At 40.7% G+C, this 25,159-nt stretch overlaps 1 protein-coding gene across 1 annotated transcript in view; it reads left to right on the forward strand.

Moving 5' to 3' along the window:
- Positions 1 to 1,300: 1,300 nt before the first annotated feature.
- The window catches only part of LOC145415022 (glycerol-3-phosphate phosphatase-like), a 358,806-nt gene continuing 334,947 nt past the window's right edge, over positions 1,301 to 25,159 (forward strand). Inside the window, exon 1 of the mRNA XM_080284438.1 lies at positions 1,301 to 1,422. Coding sequence (XP_080140564.1) covers positions 1,338 to 1,422 — 85 coding nt within the window. The 5' untranslated portion in view covers positions 1,301 to 1,337. The remainder of the gene's footprint in view (positions 1,423 to 25,159) is intronic.

Here is a 25,159-nt window from a genome sequence, read left to right on the forward strand (position 1 = left end):
TCCCTCACTACCTAATTATCTGCCAACCTCCCTATCTACTTACCTTCCCATGTGTTGTACCCATCTTCCTACATTCCTACGTACCTCCCTGCCCATCTTCGTACCTGCCTCCTACCCACATCTTCTGCCTAGCTACAAAAGCTCTATGTTCTTCCCCACCTACCTACCTACCTACTTCTCTAGCTACCTCCTTGCCTACCTCCCTACCTACCCCACTACCTCCCATCTCCCTCTTATCTCCCTACCTACCTTTTTTCCTACCTGCTGCCCTGCCTACTTAATTACCTACCCACTTGCCTGTTTACCTCCACCAAATGATGAGGTTGCGACACAGGCGTATATTTTAAAAAATTTGCACATTGCCAAGTTTTCAGTGGACTGTATTAAACTTTGATGGAAGCACAAATTACTGCCTTCTAAATACCCTTCCAGTTTATTTATTTCACGTAGCTCAGTAGCAGAATATCACAATACTAAGGCTCAGTATCTTTCACAGAGCACTTCTTCATTGGTAGCATCATCTTCCAGGGTTAATCAGATGCTATAACTAGGCATTCAAGATGAAGAGATGACATTTTTTGCCAAGTTAGACTGAAATGGGTAGCTATAGTTTCTCTTCCTCTTTTTCCTACATTAACTTGATTTTATGTATTTCTCTGAGGCTACATAAAACGCTATTTAATACTGAAAAGATTCATCAGTTTCTGAGTCACTGATGTGTTACGATATGACTTTTGACCATTCATTTTGCTAACGGTACTTACTGACTTTGTCAAACCTTATCTAGAACACCGACATCATCATCTGCATCCTCCTCCTTCTCCTCGTCATCATCATCATCATTATAATCTAATTTGCCATATTTATATATGGTAGAGAACTCTCCAGAGAATGACTGTCTGCTCCCATTTGGAGAAGAAATGGAGGACAAAGGATGCATCAGATGAAGCCTCCCATTACCCTTTCCTGTGGCGGAGGAGGTACGAGAAGAGGCTTCTGCACCCATCTCCCTACCTAAAATTTTTAGTCCATCACACTCAGAGCATACGTGAGTAGTATTATTTAATCTTTATCTCAATGGAAGTCTGTAGCATAATTTGGAATAATACGGAGTCCCCTAAATTTCAAGGGGGCCATGATAAGAAATGCGGCAACGTAGCGACATATTAATAACAACGCTGGTCGCAAGATAGCCGGCAGGGGCGCCCGCTTATTCACGGAGTTATTTCAGGACTGAGCTAGTGAGCGGGTGTGCCGGGCAGTGTCTTTCTCACTTTCTCTCTCTCTCGCTCTCCCCCCACGCATATCCTCTCCGTTTACCACACCCACAAGCCAATATGGATTCCCTGCCTATGGTTATGGATAAAGACTCCCTTCAGCAGCTGCTGGGAGAAATAGATACAGTTCTACTTGATTGTGATGGTAAGATTATTACAGTTTAGTCATACATTACGGCTAGATTAACTGTGTCCTGAGAAATTTTCAGCAGAGAAACAAACTATATTGTATTAGGCAGGTACTGTGAATATTCCAGTTTACTAGTATTCGTAATATTTACTCTCTTGTATCAGAACGCATCAATGTAAATAATGTTTCGTTTATCAGGAAAATATTAGGTATCTTGTACCATGCCGATCGTGATTAATACGTATGATGTTGGGTAATTACCGATAACATGTATTCTTCTGGTACGAAAAAAAGAATTTGAAACTGGAGGACTCATATTTTCATTTCTTAATAGCACAGAAAAGGTTAGCGCATAAGATTCGGTTACTGGCCGTACTTCGAAATATAAAGAGCGATTGCAAAACCCATTAATCATATACTGTATATGTTTTCTGGAAGGGCACAAGAAACAATGACCTGCCACTCTCGGACATACACAGTCACAAGGACAATAAACTGTGACCGTGAAGTATACTCCTACTAGCAGAAAAATGCTTACAAATATTCTGAAAACGTCAGATATGACTACATTCAAATTTACATGTTCTCAGCTAGATATTAAGTATTTTTTCGAGTACACTGAAACTTAATACAGGTGGTTTTGTAACGAGGTACAGTAATGCCTAAATTTAGCTTTCAGGATACAATAACTGGCTTGAACCCAACGGCCCAGACTCTTAAACTTGGGGCAATGCCCTTTGGACGATTGCTCCGCCTGGTGTTCTCTCAACTCTGACAGTAGTCCTGTCTACATTTACTGTGTTTTTTTTTCTTTAGAAGTTCACGGGTTATCAGGGAAATATTGTGGAACTGCCTATAGAGAATTTTTCCCAGTCCTGAACACTATGAGTTCATTTTCTTTTTTTTCACATTCACCTAGACCTCGCTTCTAGCTTGCATTTGAGTTTCGGAGTGAAGTTGCTGAATGGTAAAATCGCTGTGCATTGCTTTCCTGATTAAAAATCTCATTTTGTCGTCTTTGTAAATTTTTTCTTGTTGTTGTCAGATAATTCAGTCTCTAGTACTGAAGGGGTTCACGAACATAACTGTTCGAAAAGTCTATCCTCAGCTGATTAAAATTATCAGAATACACACACACATACACACACACACACACACAATATATATATATATATATATATATATATATATATATATATATGTAAGCCATGTTTGTCCTTCAATCACGTTCAAACCATGGGCCAGAAACCCCCAGACCCATATATATATTCTGAATCAGGGTAACCCATGGATGATTTTATGGGGTTCAAAATTCAGATCTGGGTCACTCGAGGTCACTGGTAAAATGATCGCCTTTTTGGCTTGGGCAGTGCCGGGTACCCCTGGAGCCCAATTTTTGGCATGGAGACTCATATGACTTCCGGTTCGGACATGGGCTATGTGAGATTGACTTCCGAGGTCATCTGAGGTCACCGGTAATACACGCTCGAGCGACTAGACCCAGCAGCCAAATTTTTGGCATGGAGACTCACATGACATGCAGTTCTGACATAAGCTCTGTGAGGTTGACATCCAGGGTCATTTGAGGTCACCGGCCGGAGGTCATTTGAGGTCACCGGTAATATACACTCGAGCGACTGGACTCAGCAGCCCAATATTCGGCATGGAGACTCACATGACCTCCATTTCGGACATAGGCTAGTGAGGTTGACCTCCGAGGTCATTTGAGAGGTACAGTCGTGGTCATAAATAATCACCTATCCTCCAGTACTCCGTGCCTCAGGCTGCCTCCTTTATGCACCGCAAGTCACAGTGGAGCAAGAGGGGCTGAGAGGGAGGGGCCCGAGAGAGAAGGGTGGGGGGTGAATGATTGTGTGGGGGTGGAATAGGAGTAAGGGAGGGAGAATGATTGCGAAGTGGTGGTCACATTATTTTCTATTTTCTTTCATACAGGACATGATTTCAAGGAGTTAATATTCGGTAGATAATGGTGCTTTACATCTTGAATACCGGCTCCAGATAACAAGCTTTAGATTGGTGGTGATATCAAGGGCTGGCTCGTGAGAGAAATATACTGACGTATCAGATCAAACATTAGTGCGGAGCCAGATATTTGTGATTATCCGTATATTTTGATTTCGGACGCAGAATGGAATTTGGATGACTTTGACTTCCGTAATGCTTAATTAAGAAACGTCCTCTACCCTTAGATGTAATTAGTTCTGGAACTAAATATCATATGCAACCTTTGGCATGGCGTGTCCACAGTAAATATGATCATACCCTCGGTAGACACTCCCTCTATATAGTCACAATCGTGCCAACAATTTTATGACATCTCTAAAAAAAAAGGCTGTTTAAAAACTGTGCATAAAAGATAAATAAATTTGATGTCTGTGCACATGGATGGATATAATTACGATATCTCTCTTAAAATGTTAGAAGGAAAATAAAATCCTACCCAAACTCCCAAAATATATCTATGTCAGTGTTTACTGACATTGGTAAAGCCAAAGCAACATGGAAAGCCTTAGTAAGTAGTCCAGTTTCCTCCTGCCTCGTAATAACCTCTTGCAGTCTTCACGGCAACGAGGAAACAATGTTGTTGATGGTTTGCTGCATGGTTTCGTCTGAACAGCTGGAGGAGGCAGGCCTGTGTCCTCTCGACTCTCGTTCTCTGGCTCCCACGCGTTGACAATCTAGGCCCACACAGTCTTCATGGCTCTGCACTAATGTTTGATCTGTCATGTCAATATATTTCTCTCACGAGCCAGCATTTGATCTAAAGCTTGTTATCTTACGCCGCTACACAAGATGTAATGCAGCGCTATCTGTCATAAGAGACTTTGTATCTTCTTGTAGTGGAGTTTTGTTGTTTAGTTATATATATATATATATATATATATATATATATATATATATATATATATATTAGACTTGTGGACGAGCGGTTGTTATATGTGAGTAGCTTGTAAGCAGATAATCTTCGTTTCCTTTTTGTCGTGCAATGACAGGAGAAGTAAAGAATAGTATGGGACTATTTTTATTTAAGAACATAAGAAGAACATAAGAAGAGAGGATAACTGCAGTAGGCCGGTTGGCCCATGCTAGGCAGCTCCAAGAAGAGTAACTGAACTACTAGAATGAGATAAGGATAGCAAAGAAGAAGGCTCTCCCCCGCCCTCCAAACCCTCCAGCCGAAGCCGGCAGGAAAAAGTCAGGAAGAACACCACGCAGTATAGAAAAACTGGCGTGGACATTTTACAGGAAAGTGTGAAAGGAGAATAGAGACTATCATAGTGTAACCTGAAAAGGAAAAATTATGAATTAGTATTGGTTATAAGATTTTCTTTTTTCTATATCCACTCCTTATTAGTCATATACTTATCTAGTCTATGCTTGAAACTCTCAATGGAAGAGGCAGCAACTACTTTACTAGGTAGCTTATTCCATTCGTCTACTACTCTATTACCAAACCAATTTCTACCGATTTCCTTACTGAAACGGAATTTTTCTAGTTTGAAACCATTATTTCTAGTTCTATCCTGTATGCTCACTTTAAGTACCTTGCTAATATCTCCCTTATTTATACCCTTCATCCACTTAAACACCTCAATTAAGTCTCCCCTTACTCTACGCCTCTCTAGCGAATGCAGACTTAGTCTTTTCAGTCTGTCTTCATATGACAGGTTCCGGACGTCATGTATCATTTTTGTCATTCTTCTCTGTACATTTTCTAACGAATTAATATCCATTCTATAGTAAGGACACCAAAATTGTACTGCGTAGTCTAAATGTGGCCTTACTAATGCTAGATAAAGTTTCAGTATTACTTTAGATGATCTATTGCTCACGCTTCTCGAAATAAATCCTAGGACCCTATTTGCTTTATTTCTCGCATTAATACACTGTTGCCTTGGTTTAAGGTCGTTACTAATCATAACTCCTAGATCTCTCTCGCATTCCGATTTGCTAATTTCTTTGTTATCTAAGTTGTATTTAGTATCTCCAATGGTCTTGCCTACGTTAAGTACTTTACATTTTTCAACGTTAAATTCCATTTGCCAAGTTTTAGACCATTTGGACAATGTATCGAGGTCTTTTTGTAAGTTATGGCAATCGTCAGTCGAGTTAATGATACGTCCTATTTTTGTATCGTCGGCAAATTTGCTGATGCTGCTATTTACTCCCAAATCTAGATCATTTATATATATGATAAATAATAAGGGACCGAGTACTGAACCCTGTGGTACACCACTAGTTACTAATCCCCAGTCCGACTTAGTTCCATTTATTAATACTCTCTGCTTTCGTCCTTTCAGCCAGGATTCTATCCATTTTAAGATATCGCCGTCTATACCGTGTGCTCGAACCTTTCTAACTAACCTTTCGTGTGGGACCCTATCAAAAGCTTTACCAAAGTCCAGATAAATAACATCGTAAGCTTTATCGCTATCTACTGCCTCATAGACCTCCGAGTAGAATGACAACAAGTTTGTGAGGCAGGATCGTCCTTGCCTGAATCCGTGCTGACTTTCGTTTATAAGATTAAATCTTTCTAAGTGTTCTCAAATCTTATTTGCCAAAATTGACTCCAACATTTTTCCTACTATTGACGTTAGACTTATCGGACGATAATTCGACGCAGCTGATTTATCACCCTTTTTAAAGATGGGCCCTACGTTTGCGGTCTTCCACGCCTCGGGAACTTCTCCTGAACTTAAAGAGTCATTAAATAATGTTAAAAGTGGCTGACATAGTTCTTCTTTGGTTTCTTTTATAATTTTTGCATATATATTGTCCGGACCTGGCGATTTTTGAGGATTTAACTTATTAATTTCTTTCAATACTTCCTCCTTACTAATGGTTATTTTACTAAGAATATTTTCCGTATTCTCATCGTAAATATTTGCTGCTTGAAATATTAACAGTCTCTCACACACGAGTGAATTATAAGTAGAGTCCCGCCTGCTACCTCCCTGTCTCTCTCACTCTCTCTCTCTCTCTCTCTCTCTCTCTCCCCTCTCGCCCATGTTGCTAGACTCGTTCTCCCTACTCCCTGCCGGTTCTATGGCCTGTTTCCTGAGCTCTGCTTCCAAAATTTTAGTGTAGCAGGAGTCGTGTCACGTGTGTTACACTGTGGTTGGAAAGTTCTAGAAACCTGTGTGTGAGTATGTGTGTATGTGTGTGTATGGTCACGAGGCGCTGTTGTGTGCCTATCAAGCATTAGAGTGTGTAAGTATGTTTAGCATTGCTCAATTCTCGCAGACACAATACCTTCTCATCATCTGACTTGCTGTTTCTATCTGTCTGTCTATCTATCATAACATATCTACCGAATATTATCTCCTTTATCATGCCCTGAATGAAAGAAAATAGACAAGTAATGCGACCACCGACCACTTCGCATTTTATTCTCCCTCCACTACCAGCCCTCCGTCCCCTCCTTAACTCCACCCTCACACCATCACTCGTCCCCCCATCCACCTCTCCCTCTCTCTTTGGCCCCTCCCTCTCAGCCCCTCGTACTCCACTGAGACTTGCCGCGCATAAATGAGGCAGTCTGAGACACGGGGTAGCGGACGATAGGTGATTTTTTATGACCACGACTGTACATGGTCTTTCTGGAGTAGAAAGACTGAAGTAGAACAAATAGGATTAGAATGTTCGTCTTTTTGGCCTGGCAACGCCGCGCCGAGTACCTCTGCTAGTTTATATATATATATATATATATATATATATATATATATATATATATATATATATATATATATATAAATTGAATATATCCCATTTGCACCGTGTCCTCAATATAGGAAAAAAACTGGGCATTTTCAAAATTTAATAAAGAAGGGAACCCCCGGGTAGGGACCTATGAATGGTGGATTGCACAGCCATATTCAATTTCAGAAGTGAAAGAAAGTAGCTAACTAAAATAAAAAGGTATGCTCAATGAAAGCAAGCGAAAACAAAGCAGCTTTTCAGTTAGAAATAACGAACAGATTACGCTGAGTGTGACACTGATGAGCTGAATGATAGACTAACAAAAGTGCTAAAAGAATCAGAAGAGGTAGCAGGGAAAGCTAATACAATCAAAGCCAACAAGTATAAAAAGTGACCCAAGAGCTCATGAAGAGAAGAAAGGATATGAAAGGAAAAACAAAGAAAGGGGAAACAGACAGAGCAGTATTAAATGAGCTTATCAACAGAAGACAGGGAGAGGAAAAAAGAAAGAGAAACATGGATCAGTTCAAAGGAACCATCAAAACAAGAGAAAGTCTAAAACAGGTTCGAAATAAAATGGCACTGGGAAAAAAATATATCACTGAAAGACAAAAACGGTGAAGTCATTAAATGCAGAGCTAAGATGATGAAGAGAGCTGAAGAATTATACAAAGAACTGTATGCATCAAAGACAGTACTAGTAAAAATAGTTAACTGTTCAGTTGACACAAGTGAAATACCTGAGGTAACAGCAGACGAAAACATGTCTCTTAAAGTATGAAAAGAGGGAAGGCCCCAGGAAAAACTTGAATACTAGCAGATTTAGTGCCGTATGCAGAAGTACAAAACAGGCTTGCCCATTTATGTCGTCAGTGTATTATGAAGAAGAAAATTCCCCCAATATGGTGTCAGTAGTTTTTTTTTTTTTTTTTTTTGCTTTACAAGAGAGGTAACTCAAAAGATCTTAGTAACTATCGACCCAAGACCTTATTACCAGTTATTTACAAACTCTTCACTAAAGTCCTTACGAACAGAATAAAAACAAATTTGGAAGAAAACCAATCTCATGAGCAGGCAGGTTCCCAAGCGGGTATTTAACCACTAAACACGTACACATGATGAATAAGCTAATCGAGAAAACTACAGAATATAATAAACCACTGTGCTTAGGTTCTGTTGATTAGGAAAAGGATATCGACTCAGTAGAGCACAGCAATTATAAATTAAATGCCGGAACAAGGAGTAAATAAGAACACTAAAACTGGTCGAAAACATACAATCAAATTTCAAAAACATTTGGAAAAAATTAGGATTGAGAAGGGACTGCGTCAGAGAGATACAATTCCACCAAAATTATTAACAGCATGTCTAGAAAATATTTTCAGAAAGCTAGACCGGGAGAAAAAGGGAGTAAACATAGGAGAAAATCTAAACCATTTAAGATGGGCAGATGGCACTGTACTAACCTCAGAAACAGCAGATACATTGCAAGACTGTTCTGTCTACCTACTTATTGCCAGACGCCTTAATCCAGTAAGGGGTGACCAGAAACAAATTACTTCCATGTCGCCCAGTCCTCCGCCATTTTGCTGCCCTTCCCCCAGCTTACACACCTCCTCTCGCATATTCCTCTCCGCTCCATCCCCCTATCCCATCCGCGGCCTCCACCTCCCTCTTCCCCCCTCAACCTCACTCACATACACTCTTCTCGTTAGTGTCTCGCTCTTCATCCTCTCCACATGGCCAAACCACCTCAAATTTTCTCCTAACGTTTTCTGTCACATCCATATCCACATCACAACGCTCCTTCACTTTCTTATTTGTCAGTCTGTCTCCCCATGTAACTCCACATGCTCCTCTCAGCTCATTTGCACTGTTCTCAGTCTTGAATTGTGTCCCTCCAACAAAGCCCAAGCTTCGTTTCATACAGTAGAGCTGGTATCACAATACTATCATGCAATGACTTTTACTTGCATTCTCGCTTCCATATTTATCACTGCTTTCAAAGAACAGGCAATCTTTCTTCCCCGTTGTACTTTTTCAAGCACTTCATCCTCCAAACTCTCATCTTTACGCATCACACTACCCATTTCCTCTCCATCCAACCTCACAGTGCAATCAGTGACTTCATTTCTCTCGAAGACCATAGCTTTACTCTTCCCTACATTCACCTTTAGATTCCGTTTCTTAAACACTCTCCCAAACTCATTCACTAAGCCTTGCAGTTCCTCTTCGTCTTCACTTAACATTACAATATCATAGGCTAGCAACAGTAGAGGAAGTTTCCGAACTGTTAAATTACCTAAATAAGGAAAGTCTCAAAGGAACGGGAGTAAAGCTAATGTTTAATTCACATACACCAAACAGCGTCACCAGAATAAGAGATAAATAATACATGAAGAAGTCGAGCAGCACAATTACTTGGCAATTACTTGGGGCAAATACTAACACTAACGAAAGACAACGATTGTGAAATAAAAAACACATCACAATTGGATGGAATGCTCTCGGTAAACATAGAGACATCATGAAAAGTAGCTTGCCAATATGTATGTAACGAAAAGTATATAACGAATGTATAATTCCAGCTATGACGTACAGTTGTGAGACCTGGAAATTAACAATGAATGGAAAATCAATTAATCCGTCCTCTAAGAGAAATGAAAACGTTAATCTTGGGAGTATCCTTATGAGACAGGAAAAAGGTCAACTTGAATGAGAGCAAACTAAAGTCAGAGACATTATAGAAGCCATAAAAAAAGAGAAATGGAGGTGGGCAGGTCATGTAGCAAGAACAAGGGATAACCGATGGAGGAAGAGGCTGACTGACTGGACTCCAAGAGATCGTAAACGTTGCAGAAAATGGCCAGATAGCAGGTGGAGGGAAGAGATAAAAAAGTTTGCAAGCAAAACGTGGCAGAGCTTGGTTCAGTCAAGGAATTCGTGGGAAAAGATGGGAGAAGCGTTTTTTTTTTTTTTTTTTTTTTTTTTTTTTTTTTAGCAGTGGACTTTAAATGGCTGATATATATATATATATATATATATATATATATATATATATATATATATATATATTGTTACGGAACAGAGAAAGATAATGTACACTTTAAGTGAGAATACTAAAAATCACTACTGTCCCGTAAAGTTCCAGGTTCAAAACAAAAGAGTTAGGTAAAATTACAAGTTAAAGTTTAATGCTCAAACTAACAACAAAACATTCAGGACTCATAAGAATAATGTAATGGCAAAAAACAGGTTAAATATATGGTTAACTGCAATAGCCTCTATTAACATGAAATTAGCAAGAGTAAATTTACCTAAGTTAGCCCTGATAAAATGAAAATACACTGAATAATGCTCAGTTAATGCAAGATAAATTATTACAGATACAAACTATTATTAATGATGACTGACATAAAGAACCTTTACGTAAATTACAAAAACTTCACTAGGCCTACAAATTAAACTTATGCTATACAGTACAAGAACAAAATGCAACAACACTTATACTCAAATTACACAGCTGCTAGATGGTTGGAGACTTCCGGAGCACTCACAACAATAACTGTACAGGGGAGGACAGAGATGTGAACAAAATGAGGAGTAGATCTAAGTGGCAATGATGCAGAGACTGAGCTCATTATACAGGGGCCAGCAGAGCTTGATACAACTTGTAAGAAGGACGCGCAAATGAAGCCATGGGGACAAAGAGTTGACAATCCCGCTCTGAACAACAGAAAGGACGACTTACTCTACTATAACGGTAGAAGGGGGGAACTGAGGCAGAACACGCTCGTGATCAAACATGCAGCATACTGTGCGTTAAAATTACACAAAGGACGATGAAATCATAGGCTATGTAACAATATATACATATATATATATATATATATATATATATATATATATATATATTGTTACATAGCCTATGATTTCATCATCCTTTGTATAATTCTAACGTACAGTATGCTGCATGTTTGATCACGATTTGCCTCGTGGCTTCCATAGTGACCAAGCTTTCGTGTTCTACCTCACTCCCCCCTTCTCCTCCCTTATAGTAGAGTAAGTCGTTCTTTCTGTTGTTCAGAGCAGGAGTGTCAACTCTTTGTTCCCTATGGCTTCATTAGTGCGTCCTTCTTACAAGTTGTATCAAGCTCTGCCGGCCCCTATATAATGAGCTCAATCTCTGCATTAATTGCCACTTAGATCTACTCCTAATTTTGTTCACATCTCTGTCCTCCCCTGTACAGTTATATTATTTTTGTGAGTGCTCAGGAAATCTAAATCTCCAACCATCTAGCTGCTGTGTAATTTGAGTATAAGTGTTGTTGCATTTTTTTCTTGTACTGTATAGCATAAGGTGTTAATTCGTAAGCCCGGTAAGGTTTTTGTGATTCATGTGGAGTTTTTGGTGTCAGCCATTATTAATAATATTTTGTATCTGTAATAATATATCTTGCATTAATTGAAGATTATCCGGTTTTCTCATTTTTTCAGGGCTGACTTAGATAAATTTACTCTTGCTAATTTCGTGTTAATAGAGGCTATTGTAGTTAACCATATATTTAACCTGTTTTTTGAGTCCTGAATGTTTAGTTGTTAGTTTGAGCATTAAACTTTAACCTGTAATTTTACCTATGTCTTTTGTTCTGAACCTGGAACGTTGCGGGACAATGGTGATTTTAGTATTCTCACTGGAAGTGTTCATTATCTCTCTCTGTTCCATAACATAAATTTGGCGACCTCTTATCAGGATATTCAGGATATTATCATAAGGATATTGCTTGATATTTTGTGACTGTGATTTATTCATGATGTCTACTATTACTACGCTTGATGAAGCCAATGATTTTTTGTCAAATGTGCAAACAGTGTGTGATGTAGAAAACAGAACAAAGAATGAACTTAGGCTTGTTGCTAAACAATTGGGAATTGCTGTTCGCTCTCATCATTCTAAAGATCATATTGCTGACATGATTAATAAAAGCTTGTTTAATGTAACTCCTCCAGATGAGCAAACGCAGATTGAAACAGCTAAGTTACAGCTAGCTCTGCAGGAGGCTCGTGCTAAGGAGGCTGAGTTTCAGGCACGTGCTATGGAGGCTGAGTCTCAGGCTCGTATTCAGGAGGCACTGGCACAGGCTGAGTCTCAGGCTCGTATTCAGGAGGCACAGGCACAGGCTGAGTCTCAGGCTCGTATTCAGGAGGCACAAATTGAACTTGCTAGGATTCAGGCAGACCATGAGTATCGCATGAAACAAGGTGGAACTGGATCATCTAGCTCTGATGATTTTGATGTGGCTAAAAATGTTAAACTTGTCCCTCCTTTTAATGAATCTGATTTAACAAAGTATTTTCAGTTGTTTGAGAGGGTAGCTACAGGTTTTAATTGGCCCAAAAAGTATTGGCCAGTACTCGTTCAAACTGTTCTCACCGGTAAAGCCCAAGTAACTTATGCATCTTTGCCTCAGGATCAATCTGATAATTATGATGTAGTTAAGAGCTTGATTCTTAAGGCCTATGAGCTTGTTCCTGAAGCCTATATAGTAAAATTTAGGACAACTTATAAGCATGATAAGCAATCATATGTTGAGTATGCAAAAATCAAAGAAGATCTGTTAGAGCAGTGGTTAAATTCTAAGAATGTAAATTCTGATTTTGATAAATTAAGCAGATGATTTTGCTGGAGGACTTCAAAAGGTGTATTAATAAAGATGTAAGCCTATATCTTGATGAGAAAAGAATAGATAATTTGTCTGATGCTGCAGTTTTACCTGATGAATATGTTCTCACTCACAAGAGATATTCTAAAGAAAAAAGGAAAGCTGAGAGTAAGTACATTGCCTCTACTCAGAGTACAGGTAACAGGAAAGAGAATAAAGGTGATGTTTCTCAGGAAGTAAATACCAGCTTCACCTCTAGATTTCAGAAAAGTAAATGTACTTATTGTAGTAAGCTTGGTCATACTACGGAGAAATGTTTCAGGAGAGAGCGTGATGTGAACAAAAAGGAGTCTTTAAATATTCAGTCAATTGGTCTAGTGTCCACCCTTGAGAGTTCCCAGAATTCTTTAATCGAGTTAACTGAACCTGCTTTGAGGGGTAAATTAAATTCTCATGATGAAGCTCCTCTTTTGAGCAGTAACGTGGGTGACACTCTCAAGAGTTCATGTGCTAATTTCCTGGCTGATGGTTTTGTCAGTCCTCTGGACAGTAATGACAGGAAATCAGTTAAAATATATCGTGAGACAGGTGCGTGCCAATCCCTTATGCTGACCAGTGTTCTAGGCTCTTATGTTAATTCCTCTGATGAAACTGTAATCTTACAAGGTGTAGAGAATAATTACTTCTCTGTCCCTCTGTGCAGAGTGAATTTAGAGTCTGGTTTTGTTAATGGTTCCGTTATGGTTGGGTTGGCTGAGAGACTCCCAATGTCAGGTGTAACTTTCTTACTTGGAAATGATATTGGTGGAAGTCAAGTGTGTCCAGCTCCTCAGTTGTCTAGTGAACCAGTGACTGCGACCCAGGATTGTGATGTCCCTGATGTGTTCTCTGCATGTGCTGTCACTAGGGCTAAGTCTAAAGTTACTGGTGACTTAGAGGATAATGATGATGATGATGTTATCCTAGCTGACACTTTTCTTGCTAATTTGGACCACTCACCAGATGAGCCAGTACCCCGTAGTGTTGATAATTTGTCTCGTCAAGAGTTGCTTGAGTTGCAGGTTGCTGACCCTGAGTTGAAAGGTCTAGCTAACTCTGCTTGCAGTGAGGAAGAGGCAGCTGGTGCTTCTACTTGTTATTATATAAAGTCAGGAGTACTTATGAGGAAGTGGAGACCCCCAACAGCATCAGCCGACTGTGAATGGGAGGTTGTACATCAAGTTGTCATCCCTCGTGTTTGTAGGCAGGATATCATTAGAGTGGCTCATGATTTCAGTTTGGCAGGACACCTTGGAGTGAGGAAGACTGTGGCACTCATTTTGAAACACTTCTACTGGCCAGGTATCTTCAGAGATGTTTCCTGGTATTGTAAGTCTTGTCACACCTGTCAAGTTGTGGGGAAGTGTAATCAGACCGAAAAGGTTGCACCTCTAGTTCCCATTCTTCCTTTTGAGGCGCCATTCACCCGTGTGTTGGTGGATATTGTGGGCCTTCTTCCTAAGACTTCTTCAGGATTTTCTTATGTGTTGACCCTGATTGATATGGCTACTCGTTATCCTGAAGCCATTCCACTTAGAAATATCTCAGCAAAGAATGTGGTTAAGGAAATGGTAGGGTTCTTCACCAAGTTTGGTCTGCCCAAGGAGGTACGGTCAGACCGGGGAAGTAATTTCATGTCAGATGTTTTCAAGCAGTCTCTGAAAGAGTTGGGCATCACCCAGATCACGTCTTCAGCTTACCATCCCCAGACCCAAGGAGCGTTGGAGAGATATCATCAAACACTCAAATCGATGCTCATGAAATACTGTTTGGAACATCAGAAAGACTGGGATAAAGGTCTTCCATTCGTTGTATTTTCCGCAAAAGAATCTCCAAATGAATCACTGAGCTTCTCACCCTTTGAACTACTGTTTGGCCATGAAGTAAGAGGACCCCTTAAGCTACTCAAGGAATGCTGGCTGTCAGAGGAAGATGACGTCAACCTGCTGGAGTATGTGATGAAGTTCAAAGAACGGCTGTCCACTGCTTTACAGCTGGCGAGAGAGAATTTAGGAGCTGCTCAGGAGAAGATGAAGACTTGGTATGATAAGAAGTCCAGGTTACGCCACTTTCAGCCAGGAGATTAGGTTTTGATTCTGCTACCGGTGCATGGGCAACCTCTTCAAGCCAAGTTTAGTGGTCCTTATTTCGTGGAGAAGAAACTCAGTGATGTCAACTATGTCATCGCCACACCAGATGGTAGAAAGAACAAGCAACTTTGTCACATCAACATGCTAAAGTTATATCACAGGCGGGACGAAAATAACCCAGTCTGCATTGTAGCTGTTCCACCCGAGTCTGCAAGTGAAGTTCTCCCATGCAGCATGAGCCTGAGTGATAGTTTGGGGAAGAATCCTGATATCATGAATGATCTCCAGACTAATCTTTCTCATCTAGCTCCCGAGGAAAGGCAGGAGTTTTCGGCATTACTGCAGGAGTACCCGCAAGTGTTCCGTGCCACTCCAGGAAGAACCACTGTGTTGATGCATGATGTCGATGTTGGTGACGCAAAACCAATTAAACTGCCTCCTTACCGTGTGAACCCAGTGAAAGTTCCTCTCATCCAGAAGGAGCTTGGCTACTTGTTGGACCACAAGAAGATTGAGCTCTGTCAGAGCGAGTGGAGTTCTCCTGTCACTCTAGTCCCTAAACCAGGTGGGTCATAGCGGCTTTGCATTGACTACAGGCGTGTTAATCAGATAACCAAAACAGACACTTACCCTCTCCCTAGCGTGGAAGATTGCATAGACAAGATCGGAAAGGCTAGGTACATAAGTAAGTTTGATTTGTTAAAGGGATACTGGCAAGTACCTATGACTGAACGTGCTAGGGAGATCTCATGTTTTGTAACACTAGGAAAGACTTTTGCATGTTCTGTAATGCCATATGGTATGAAGAATGCACCAGCCACTTTTCAGAAGCTCATGGATGTTGTAACAGAGGGTTTGGCAGGGTGTGTTGTTTATACTGATGATGTATTAATCTTCAATGACAAATGGAAAGATCACCTATGCCATGTCAGTAAATTTCTTGAGCGTTTGGTTCAGGCTAATCTTGTAGCTAATTTATCAAAGTGTGAGTTTCGTTAAGCTAAAGTTCAGTACCTTGGGTACGTAATTGGTGATGGACACGTTGCACCACCAGCAGCTAAGGTTCAGGTTATAAGTGATCTTCCCAGACCTAAAAGTAGGAAAGAGCTACAAAGATTTTTGGGAATAGTAGGTTATTACAGGAGATTTGTTCTTAACTTTTCAATTCTTGTATCACCACTTACAGACCTACTGAAAAAGGGAGTTAAATTTGTCTGGACCGATAACTGTGAATCCTCTTTCAGGAAACTTAAGCTATCCTATTAAGTTAGCCAGTGCTCGCTACTCCAAATTTTGCTAAGCCTTTTAAGATGGCTGTTGATGCAAGTGATACAGGAGCTGGGGCTGTTTTGCTGCAAGAGGATGATCAGGGTATTGAACACCCTGTATCTTATTACAGTAAGAAGTTCACTCCACCTCAAAAGAACTACTCAACTATTGAGAAAGAGCTTTTGGCCTAGATTTTGGGTTTACAGCATTTTTCATTTTATTTGTGTTCTGGTTTTGACCCCATAGTCATTTATACCGATCATAACCCACTGAAATTTCTTAGTAAGTTTAAAGATAAAAAATCAGAGATTGACAAGATGGAGTCTACTTCTTCAGGAGTATTCATTAGACATACATGTCAAGGGGAAAGAAAATGTTATTGGAGATTGCTTATCTAGACTTTAGACAGATTGTTTTAGAGTAATAAGAAATTTCCTTTGTAATTTTTTTTTTTTTTTTTTTTTTGTGGGGAGGTGTTACATAGCCTATGATTTCATCATCCTTTGTATAATTCTAACGTGCAGTATGCTGCATGTTTGATCACGATTCGCCTCGTGGCTTCCATAGTGACCAAGCTTCCGTGTTCTACCTCACTCCCCCCTTCTCCTCCCTCATAGTAGAGTAAGTCGTTCTTTCTGTTGCTCAGAGCAGGAGTGTCAACTCTTTGTCCCCTGTGGTTTCATTTGCGCGTCCTTCTTACAAGTTGTATCAAGCTCTCCCGGCCCCTATATAATGAGCTCAGTCTCTATATTAATTGCCACTTAGATCTACTCCTCATTTTGTTCACATCTCTGTACTCCCCTGTACAGTTATATTATTTTTGTGAGTGCTCAGGAAGTCTCTAACCATCTAGCTGCTGTGTAATTTGAGTATAAGTGTTGGTGCATTTTTTTCTTGTACTGTATATTATAAGGTGTTAATTCGTAGGCCCGGTAAGGTTTTTGTGATTCATGGGGAGTTTTTGGTGTCAGCCATTATTAATAATATTTTGTATCTGTAATAATATATCTTGCATTAACTGAAGATTATCCGGTTTTCTCATTTTATCAGGGCTGAATTAGATAAATTTACTCTTGCTAATTTCGTGTTAATAGAGGCTATTGCAGTTAACCATATATTTAACCTGTTTTTTGCCATTACATTATCCTTATGAGTCCTGAATGTTTAGTTGTTAGTTTGAGCATTAAACTTTAACCTGTAATTTTACCTAAGTCTTTTGTTCTGAACCTGGAACGTTGCGGGACAGTAGTGATTTTAGTATTCTCACTTGAAGTGTTCATTATCTCTCTCTGTTCCGTAACAATATATATCAGCCATCTTTTCCCACGCGAGGTGTGTTTGTGAAATGGAAGCCCAGAGTCAAGATAAACTCTGACGCCATCTAACTGTTTGGAACTTCTTGTCATTAACATTTCATCCTAAATTCATAAGAGATCGTGTACTTTAATCCTCGCAAGAGCATAACTGAAAAGTATTTAAGTTTATTGTTTATCGTTGTAATAATCAGTGTGTGTGTGTGTGTGTGTGTGTGTGTGTGTGTGTGTGTATGTCTGTAGTTATAGCCAACAAGTGATAGTTTTGTAAAAGGTGCACTGAGTTCCTTTAACCCCTCAATTTTCAGACATTTTCCAACTGCAGTATTTGTGAAGCTTTATTGAAACTACTACCTTTTTGTTTTTTTGTTTTTTTCTGTACCAGATCATCAGATGGTAACATGAAAAGAGTGTATGCGAATGTCAGTCTTGGGCCAGTTCATGTTCATTCCGGTTATTTTAGGTCCCTTTACAACAATGTAATTCTATTCAGGCTCTTTCTGACCATTTGAAGTCTTTTTTTTTTTTTTTTTTTTTTTTTTTCTCTGAGCAACCGTGGATCACTTCAGTTCTATGATGGCCTATAAGGCTCAGTTGGGTTGAATCAGGTCCATGCAGGTTATATGCAAGTGCATTAAAACCCAGTCAGGTCCATTCAGGTTGAGATTAGTCAGACTGGGTTCATAACAGTCCAGTCCGGCTCGTTACATCTACTTAGATCCAAGCAGTTTAGTTCAGGGCCCAGACAGGTCAGTTCTTATTCATTCATTTCACTACCTCCAGTCAGAACCATGACATCCACCTCGGATACTTTAGTCTTTTTTGGTTTATACTCGTAATTTGGATTTAGTCCAATTCAGCCACACATTATTGTGTTTACATTTTATCTGATTCTCGCAGACCGTTACAAGTCCATCAGATTCAAACAGGCTATTGGGCGAACCCCCATGAATACCCGCGCAGAATTCAGCCTTAAACATTATATGCTTGTCATGTACACAGGGTGTCCCAGGACTTGAAGTACTACCTTCAAGAGGTGGTTCTAGGGTCAATTTTGAGTAAAAAAAATGTATATTGACATGAGTTCAATTTTCAGCTATTATGGAGCTACAAATACTGATGACTTTATGGGTGAAACTGTCTTCCTCATAATTCCCCCACAAAGTCATCAATAATTGTAGTACAATTAGCTGAGAAATGGATCCATATTGATATTTTTTGCTTCATATCAGCCTTAGAATTACTTCCTGAATTTAATTAATCTGATCTTGGGACACTGTGTGTGTGTGTGTGTGTGTGTGTGTGTGTGTGTGTGTGTGTGTGTGTTAGATAAGTAGATAGACAGATAGATACAGGGTACATATGATTAGGATATTTTCTCAAATAGGCTATATATACTTCGTTGGATGTTACTGTAAGTTCAGCATTGTATATTTCCTTGAAAAAGTTTTCTTTATCCCTTAGGTGTGCTCTACTATTATGTGACAGGAAGTGTAGAATATCGACATAGTTTATTCTTTCCATTTCATTTGCTGCTAGATCGAACTTTCAGGTCCTTGACCTTCTGCAGTAGTGTACTTCCACCTCATCCACCGAGGAAGATAAATCTCCTATCTACCTACGTTACTGAGGAAAGGTTAAGGATCCGAAATCGCGATCTAGCAGTAAATGAAATGGAAAGCATAAGATATGGCGATACCGCCTATCACACAACAGAACACTCCTGATTGATTGAAAAAGAGAAAAGAAAAAAAGAAAATATAATGCTGAGCATACAATCTCCTTCAACGAAGTATCAGAGACAATTTTTTGCCCGTATAAAACGAGTGATGGGGCAGTCAGTCACAGCAGGAGACGCCGACAAAGGCCCCGTGAGAAAGAAAGGAGGAGCTACATGAAGAAGGGGATATATGAACATCAAAATAGGATAATTTAACTTCTACCCTGTTACGCTGATGGAGAAAAATGGATTAATGCAGAAAATGACACAACCATAAGGACGATCATACACACTGCACTCAATGAGATAATGAATTAACAAGGAATCTCTATCACCACATCGAACCAATAAAAAATGAACCCGAACGGCTGCCACAACAAAAATCCTCGGCCCACTAATAACTGCATCAACCTAACTGATAAGACACCCGTCCCCGACTAAAAACAACCGCGTGGAACTCAACTGCCACATAATATGAAAACCCAAAAAATTCCCCAAGAAGAGTTGAATGTAAAATACTCCTGAATGACGTGGAAAACTTGGCAATAAAAGATTGTCATTGTGGAACCAACCTTCAGAGAAGAAATAATCGCAAAGACCTCATAGACTAGAGGAAAATACAACAGTAAAATCGTAAAGACATTGATAAAGCAGTTCAGAGTGCACCCATCAGAAGAGCAGACAAAACCTCCATCTATGGACACATCCGAATATCTTAACAAGATCGACGCCATCCTCAGTGATGAGTCGAAATTCCCCAAAGTAACTAAAGAGTCTATAGAAACCCTCAAAATAAAAGTAAACTCGCTGAGACCAACAATGCCGCCAACAATAACGTTAAATTCAGCAAGAATTCTGGTAAATATGGAATGGGTTATTGCCACAACAAAATAAAAACATCACCCAGACAATGAATTCAGATCTATAATTTCACAAATCCCGACGACGACTTACAGCCTAGCCAAGAAGTTATGCACCATCCTGACCCCTTTTGTGCCTACTCCCTAGGGCATAAACTCAGTATCAGAATTCCTGAATATTCTCAAGTCATACAACACAAGAGGAATGATTGCATTAACAGATGTGGTCTTATTTACAGATGTTCCTCTAGACAATACCATTTACTGCATAATCGGTTGTGTCTACCATGATGACTCAGCTCCCAATCTTAACGTCCCCGAGTCTGTAATACGTTGCCTTCTTGAGTGCTGCACCAAAAGAGCTTCCTTCATTTGTCCCGGAGATAATAAAGGCCTTCCGGTAGACACGGCAGAGTATGATAGGTGAGTATTCCTGTTGAACTCCACATTCTACATTCTTTCCTCTTGTCCTGTCTTCCTTCTCCCCTCCCCGACTTCAGCCCCAGTCCTTTTTTCCTATCCCACACATAATTTCCATTTTCTCCGCCTCCTTCCTCCTGCTTCTCCTACCCCTTTCTTTGCCTCACCCATCTCCACTTCTCCATCCTCCACTCTTTTTTTTACCCACCATATATCCCCCTGGCACTTCCTTGACTGTCCCTTCTTTCACCTTAGCGTGTTACACTATTACTCTTCTCCTACATCTGTCTCGATCCTTTCTGTCACTTTTCCATCTTTCTCATTTCGTCCATTCCCTTCTTTTCTTCCCTCATGTACTCCCTCACTCCTTCCCTCCTCACAGGTCTTTCCTCCTCTTAGCACAATTCTCCTCTCAGACTCCAGCATTATTCTTACCTCCCCCTTCCTTCCCTAAATACATTTCTTTACGTCTTCTCATTCTCGCACCTTATTGCATTTTTCATCTCTCCATTTTTCCTTTCTTCCCCTTGTCCCTTCTTTGTTTCCTACCCTTACCCTCTTTCACCTTTTCTTCCTCACCTCTACCTTTCCTCCTCTCCACTATAAGGCATCTCATTGTCTCTTCATGTTTCTTCCCCACTTCTTGCTAATCCATAGCTCTCAATACCAACATCCATCCCATCCATCTTCCCCTTTTCTGTTTTTTCCTGTATTTTCCTCAACGCTTACGAATGCCAAGCTTCACTTTACCTCCCATTCGTTCCCTACTCGCTCACCTTTTCACCCGCTCTCACTCTCTCATTATAGCTTTTCCTGTCCCTCCTTCCTCACTATAATTCCATACAACTTTATTTCCCACTCCACCTAGACTCCTTCCCCTTCTCTCGATGTCCTCACTTTCTCCCCCTCCTCATTATTCTTTATCCACTGAAGCTCGTCACACCACTCCAGTCCCACTTTCCCCATCTCCCACCATTCTGTATATCCACTTCCTCTTCAGTCATTCCCACGCTGTCTTTATTCCAGCTACCCCCCTCATTTAACTCTCCCCTTCCCACTTACTTCATTCTCTTACTCGTTTACTCACACACTCATTTACTCTAACTTAATCACTCACTTCCCACTCACTTCCCACCCGTTCATGCAATCACACACACTCACTTACCTACTCACTCACTCACTATTTCCATTCACTTCCAACTCGCTTACTCACTCCACTTACACAGTCACTAACTCTCTACTCAATCTTTCATTTCCTACTTATTCAGTCCCCGCTCAATCAATCACTTATTCAGGCCGCAGTCATTCATTAACCCACTCTCCACACACTCACTCGAACTCGTTCACACGGTCACTCGCTGGGTACTCACTTGTTAATAATACTCACTCACTCACTTGCTCCTCACTGCTACACTCTCTCAACACTCAGTTAGTGCCTCCCTCCCTCCCTTCCCGTTCTATCAATTACTTCCCACTCACTCTCAGTTATTCACTGCCTCGTTTTTTCACGCGCTCATTCACTCAGTCCGTACTCACTCATTTCCTCACTCAGTTATTTAGATCCAGCTCGCTCATTCAGTCCACAGTCTTTCATTAACGTATTCATCCGCTCTCTTCTCTTTCATGTATACACTAGCTCGCTCACTTACCTGTTTCGCATCATTCATACACTTGGTCGCTCACTTACTCCACATTCACTCTCTCACTCTTAGTCAATCATTCACTCACTCCCCACTCAGTCCATACTCACTCTGCACTCATTCATGTACTCACCCACCCATTCACTAACTCACTCACTCACCCACCATTCATTCACTCATTCACTCTCACTCCCCGTCACACACTCACTCAGACACAGACTCGCTCACCCACGGTTTTGCAGCATTTGAAAATGAGGGCCAACCTATTTGAAAAACGTCTAGGCCAGTCTACTACTGCGCACGCTCCTTTCCAGCCTTACTGAACAGCGGATCGCTGTTCGGTCATCCACCAACACACAAACTAGCGCTGCTAAACAGTCGGGCTATGATACTTTTGTTTCTAAGAATGTACGGAAATACTGTATGTCGTTGTTTTCTACAAAGATATTAAATTATGATTATCCATTCGTATTTTACGTTATTTGGATAATAATCCAAGCCATAAAATGATCATAACTCTCGTTACATTACTGGGGCCTGTTTTGGTGGTTAGGGCTTCGTTCAGCCTGAGTTACCCATAGCGATATATTCCTTCTCAATGGCAAGTAAAGTACTAAACCATTAATGAGAATATACTGTTGCAGATGTGTCTATAACCTTCCATATATATGTCTATTTAGGGTCCACCTTATAATTATAACCTTGATTTCTTCCCGACAATCACTGGTGTTATGGATGACTGTGAGTGACACTGACATAATAAGCTACCATATTACTCTATAGGATGGCTTTGCAGTGTCCCGTTACCTTTAACTGTGTATTCGTAAGACAAAATACCGACCTGTAAACTGTTTGACATGATGGAATACAATTATTATTAGGTTCAGAAAATAACAAAAAAATCTGCTGCTTAATGAATGAACAGGTACATGGTCCGATCTCGCAGTAGGATAAGTTACCTAATGCGTAATGGGATTTGTGGGAACCCTGTAGAATATCACAGCCAGACATGGGACAAATAACCATTGATCAGGGGTAGTTCAAAGACAATATCATAGTAGCTTACTGTGTCCAAGCTTTATTATTAATTGTATGTGGTAGGTGGTGGCGACCATCATCCACTCACTTGATGTAGTGCTGCCTACTTCTTCCTTAGCCTTTATCATGCTTTTTCTGTGCCTGCCCTCCTCTCTTCCTATTTCTCCCATCTTTCCTGTCACTACTTAATGCTTTTCTTTCCGTTACAGGTGGCTTTACATTGAGTGACAAGCCAAATAGTTTCCTGTAAGCCAAGAAACTATTTACAACGCTGGGTGGTAACCATATAACCAAACCATACGTGCTCCCTACGTGTCAAGTGGGTTGGTGGAGGGTTAGTGCCCCTCCCTGTAAAACAGATAACTCAGAGTCAAATGGCCACCCTGTACGGGATTATGGCGTCTGGCAATAGATAGATAGATAGATAGATAGTATGTAACGATTACAGTCACCTTGCAAATTATTATTAACAAGTAGCACAGCGTTTCAAACAAGGTACTCCTGAGACTGCTTCTTAGAAAGGCAGCGATTATTTTTATTTATCATCAATTCCAGCCGTCCTTTCTCTCAGTGAGAGCCAACTAGGCTGTCTGGCATGAATAACACAGGGCTCTCATCGGCCCCACTGTCTGATCATTACCTCAGACAAACTATCACCCGAGCAGCTCATCAGTCCAGCTATGATAATCCAAATTCTCGCTATGGACTAGGAAATTATGTAATCAATTATTTTATGAAGCGATATACCTATTTCAGTAAACTAACGGGAACTATTTTCATCATATTAAAGCAGGGAGACAGATGGCGCTTGTGGAAAGTAAACAAACCCGTGAGAAAACTCTCCTAATTTTTACGAAATTTCGAAGAAACTAGCAAGCTGCCACCCTCCAGCCTGGGCCAAGAGCTATAGTAAGATATAGTCTTTTAAACGGTGCCACCTGGGAATTTAAGGGTTTTTGGACTTTGTCAGTATTTTCTGTACAAAAATCTATACACCTGGCCAGTTCCCTCCAGTTGGAAGTTCTTGTGTCTGCGCATGTTCAGTGCGAGGAGTGTAGTATCGTCGTGGCCACGTCACTCTGCCCGAGCACACGCAGCAACTACTCTCCACCGGTGAAGATGTTCCCAGCGCTCTGAACGCAACGCTATTAGGGCGATACGAAATACTCTGGACCTGCTACCCTCACAGATCATGAGGTCGACCTAGCACTCAGAGATGACGACGTCCCGTCTGAGGAAGATTAGCCACCACCTGACCTTCATAGACACCAGAGCTCCACATCTACAGTACTGCAGTCATGATGACTCCGATGCTGCCTCGACCTGTAGCCTGCAACCATGTAACCCAGGGCTCCACCTCCAAAACACGTCGTGGAACACACTTCGGATATCAACAGTAAACCATTGTCTCCTGCTGCAAAAACATCCAAGTGCAATGAGACTTCTTCTCAGTGCAAGGTTCCTGATCACTTCCTCCCTCGCCTCACTCCTCTGCATCAATTCCTCAGCCTGCATCAATTCCTCCAGCATATGATCCCCGGGCTGAGCACATCAAATTCCTCTTCAGAGAGTACCTGATTGTCGATAAGAAGCTTCGTTGGCTATATGAGGTCACCAAGACGTTCCGTTTCGATCAGGAGCTAGCTGAGGACAAGATATCTGATATCACCTTCCACTTCATCTATATCTCAAGACGACGTACGGACATCACATACAGGGTCGCGAGTGGTGTGTTCCTGACCCAGTTCCTGGATGTTCAGGACTCAGTCGACAGGCCCTGTAAATTCCCTACCTACCTCTTCATCCACTACCATGTTGGCGTTGACCTTTCTTTGGCCAAAGAACTCCCTGCCATCTTCACTGCTGGTCGTTTCCATCAAAATGGGACGCCCATCAACCAACTGGCTTGTTGTCACCTGGCGTCTCCCAGACCCTCCTCTACCGGTTATCAACTTCAGTTTCCTCCCCTTGTCTCC

The sequence above is a fragment of the Coenobita brevimanus genome, chromosome 101 (genome assembly GCF_032717465.1).
Source record: "Coenobita brevimanus isolate Jiangsu-jjx chromosome 101, ASM3271746v2, whole genome shotgun sequence".
In the NCBI taxonomy this organism is placed as follows: domain Eukaryota; kingdom Metazoa; phylum Arthropoda; class Malacostraca; order Decapoda; family Coenobitidae; genus Coenobita; species Coenobita brevimanus.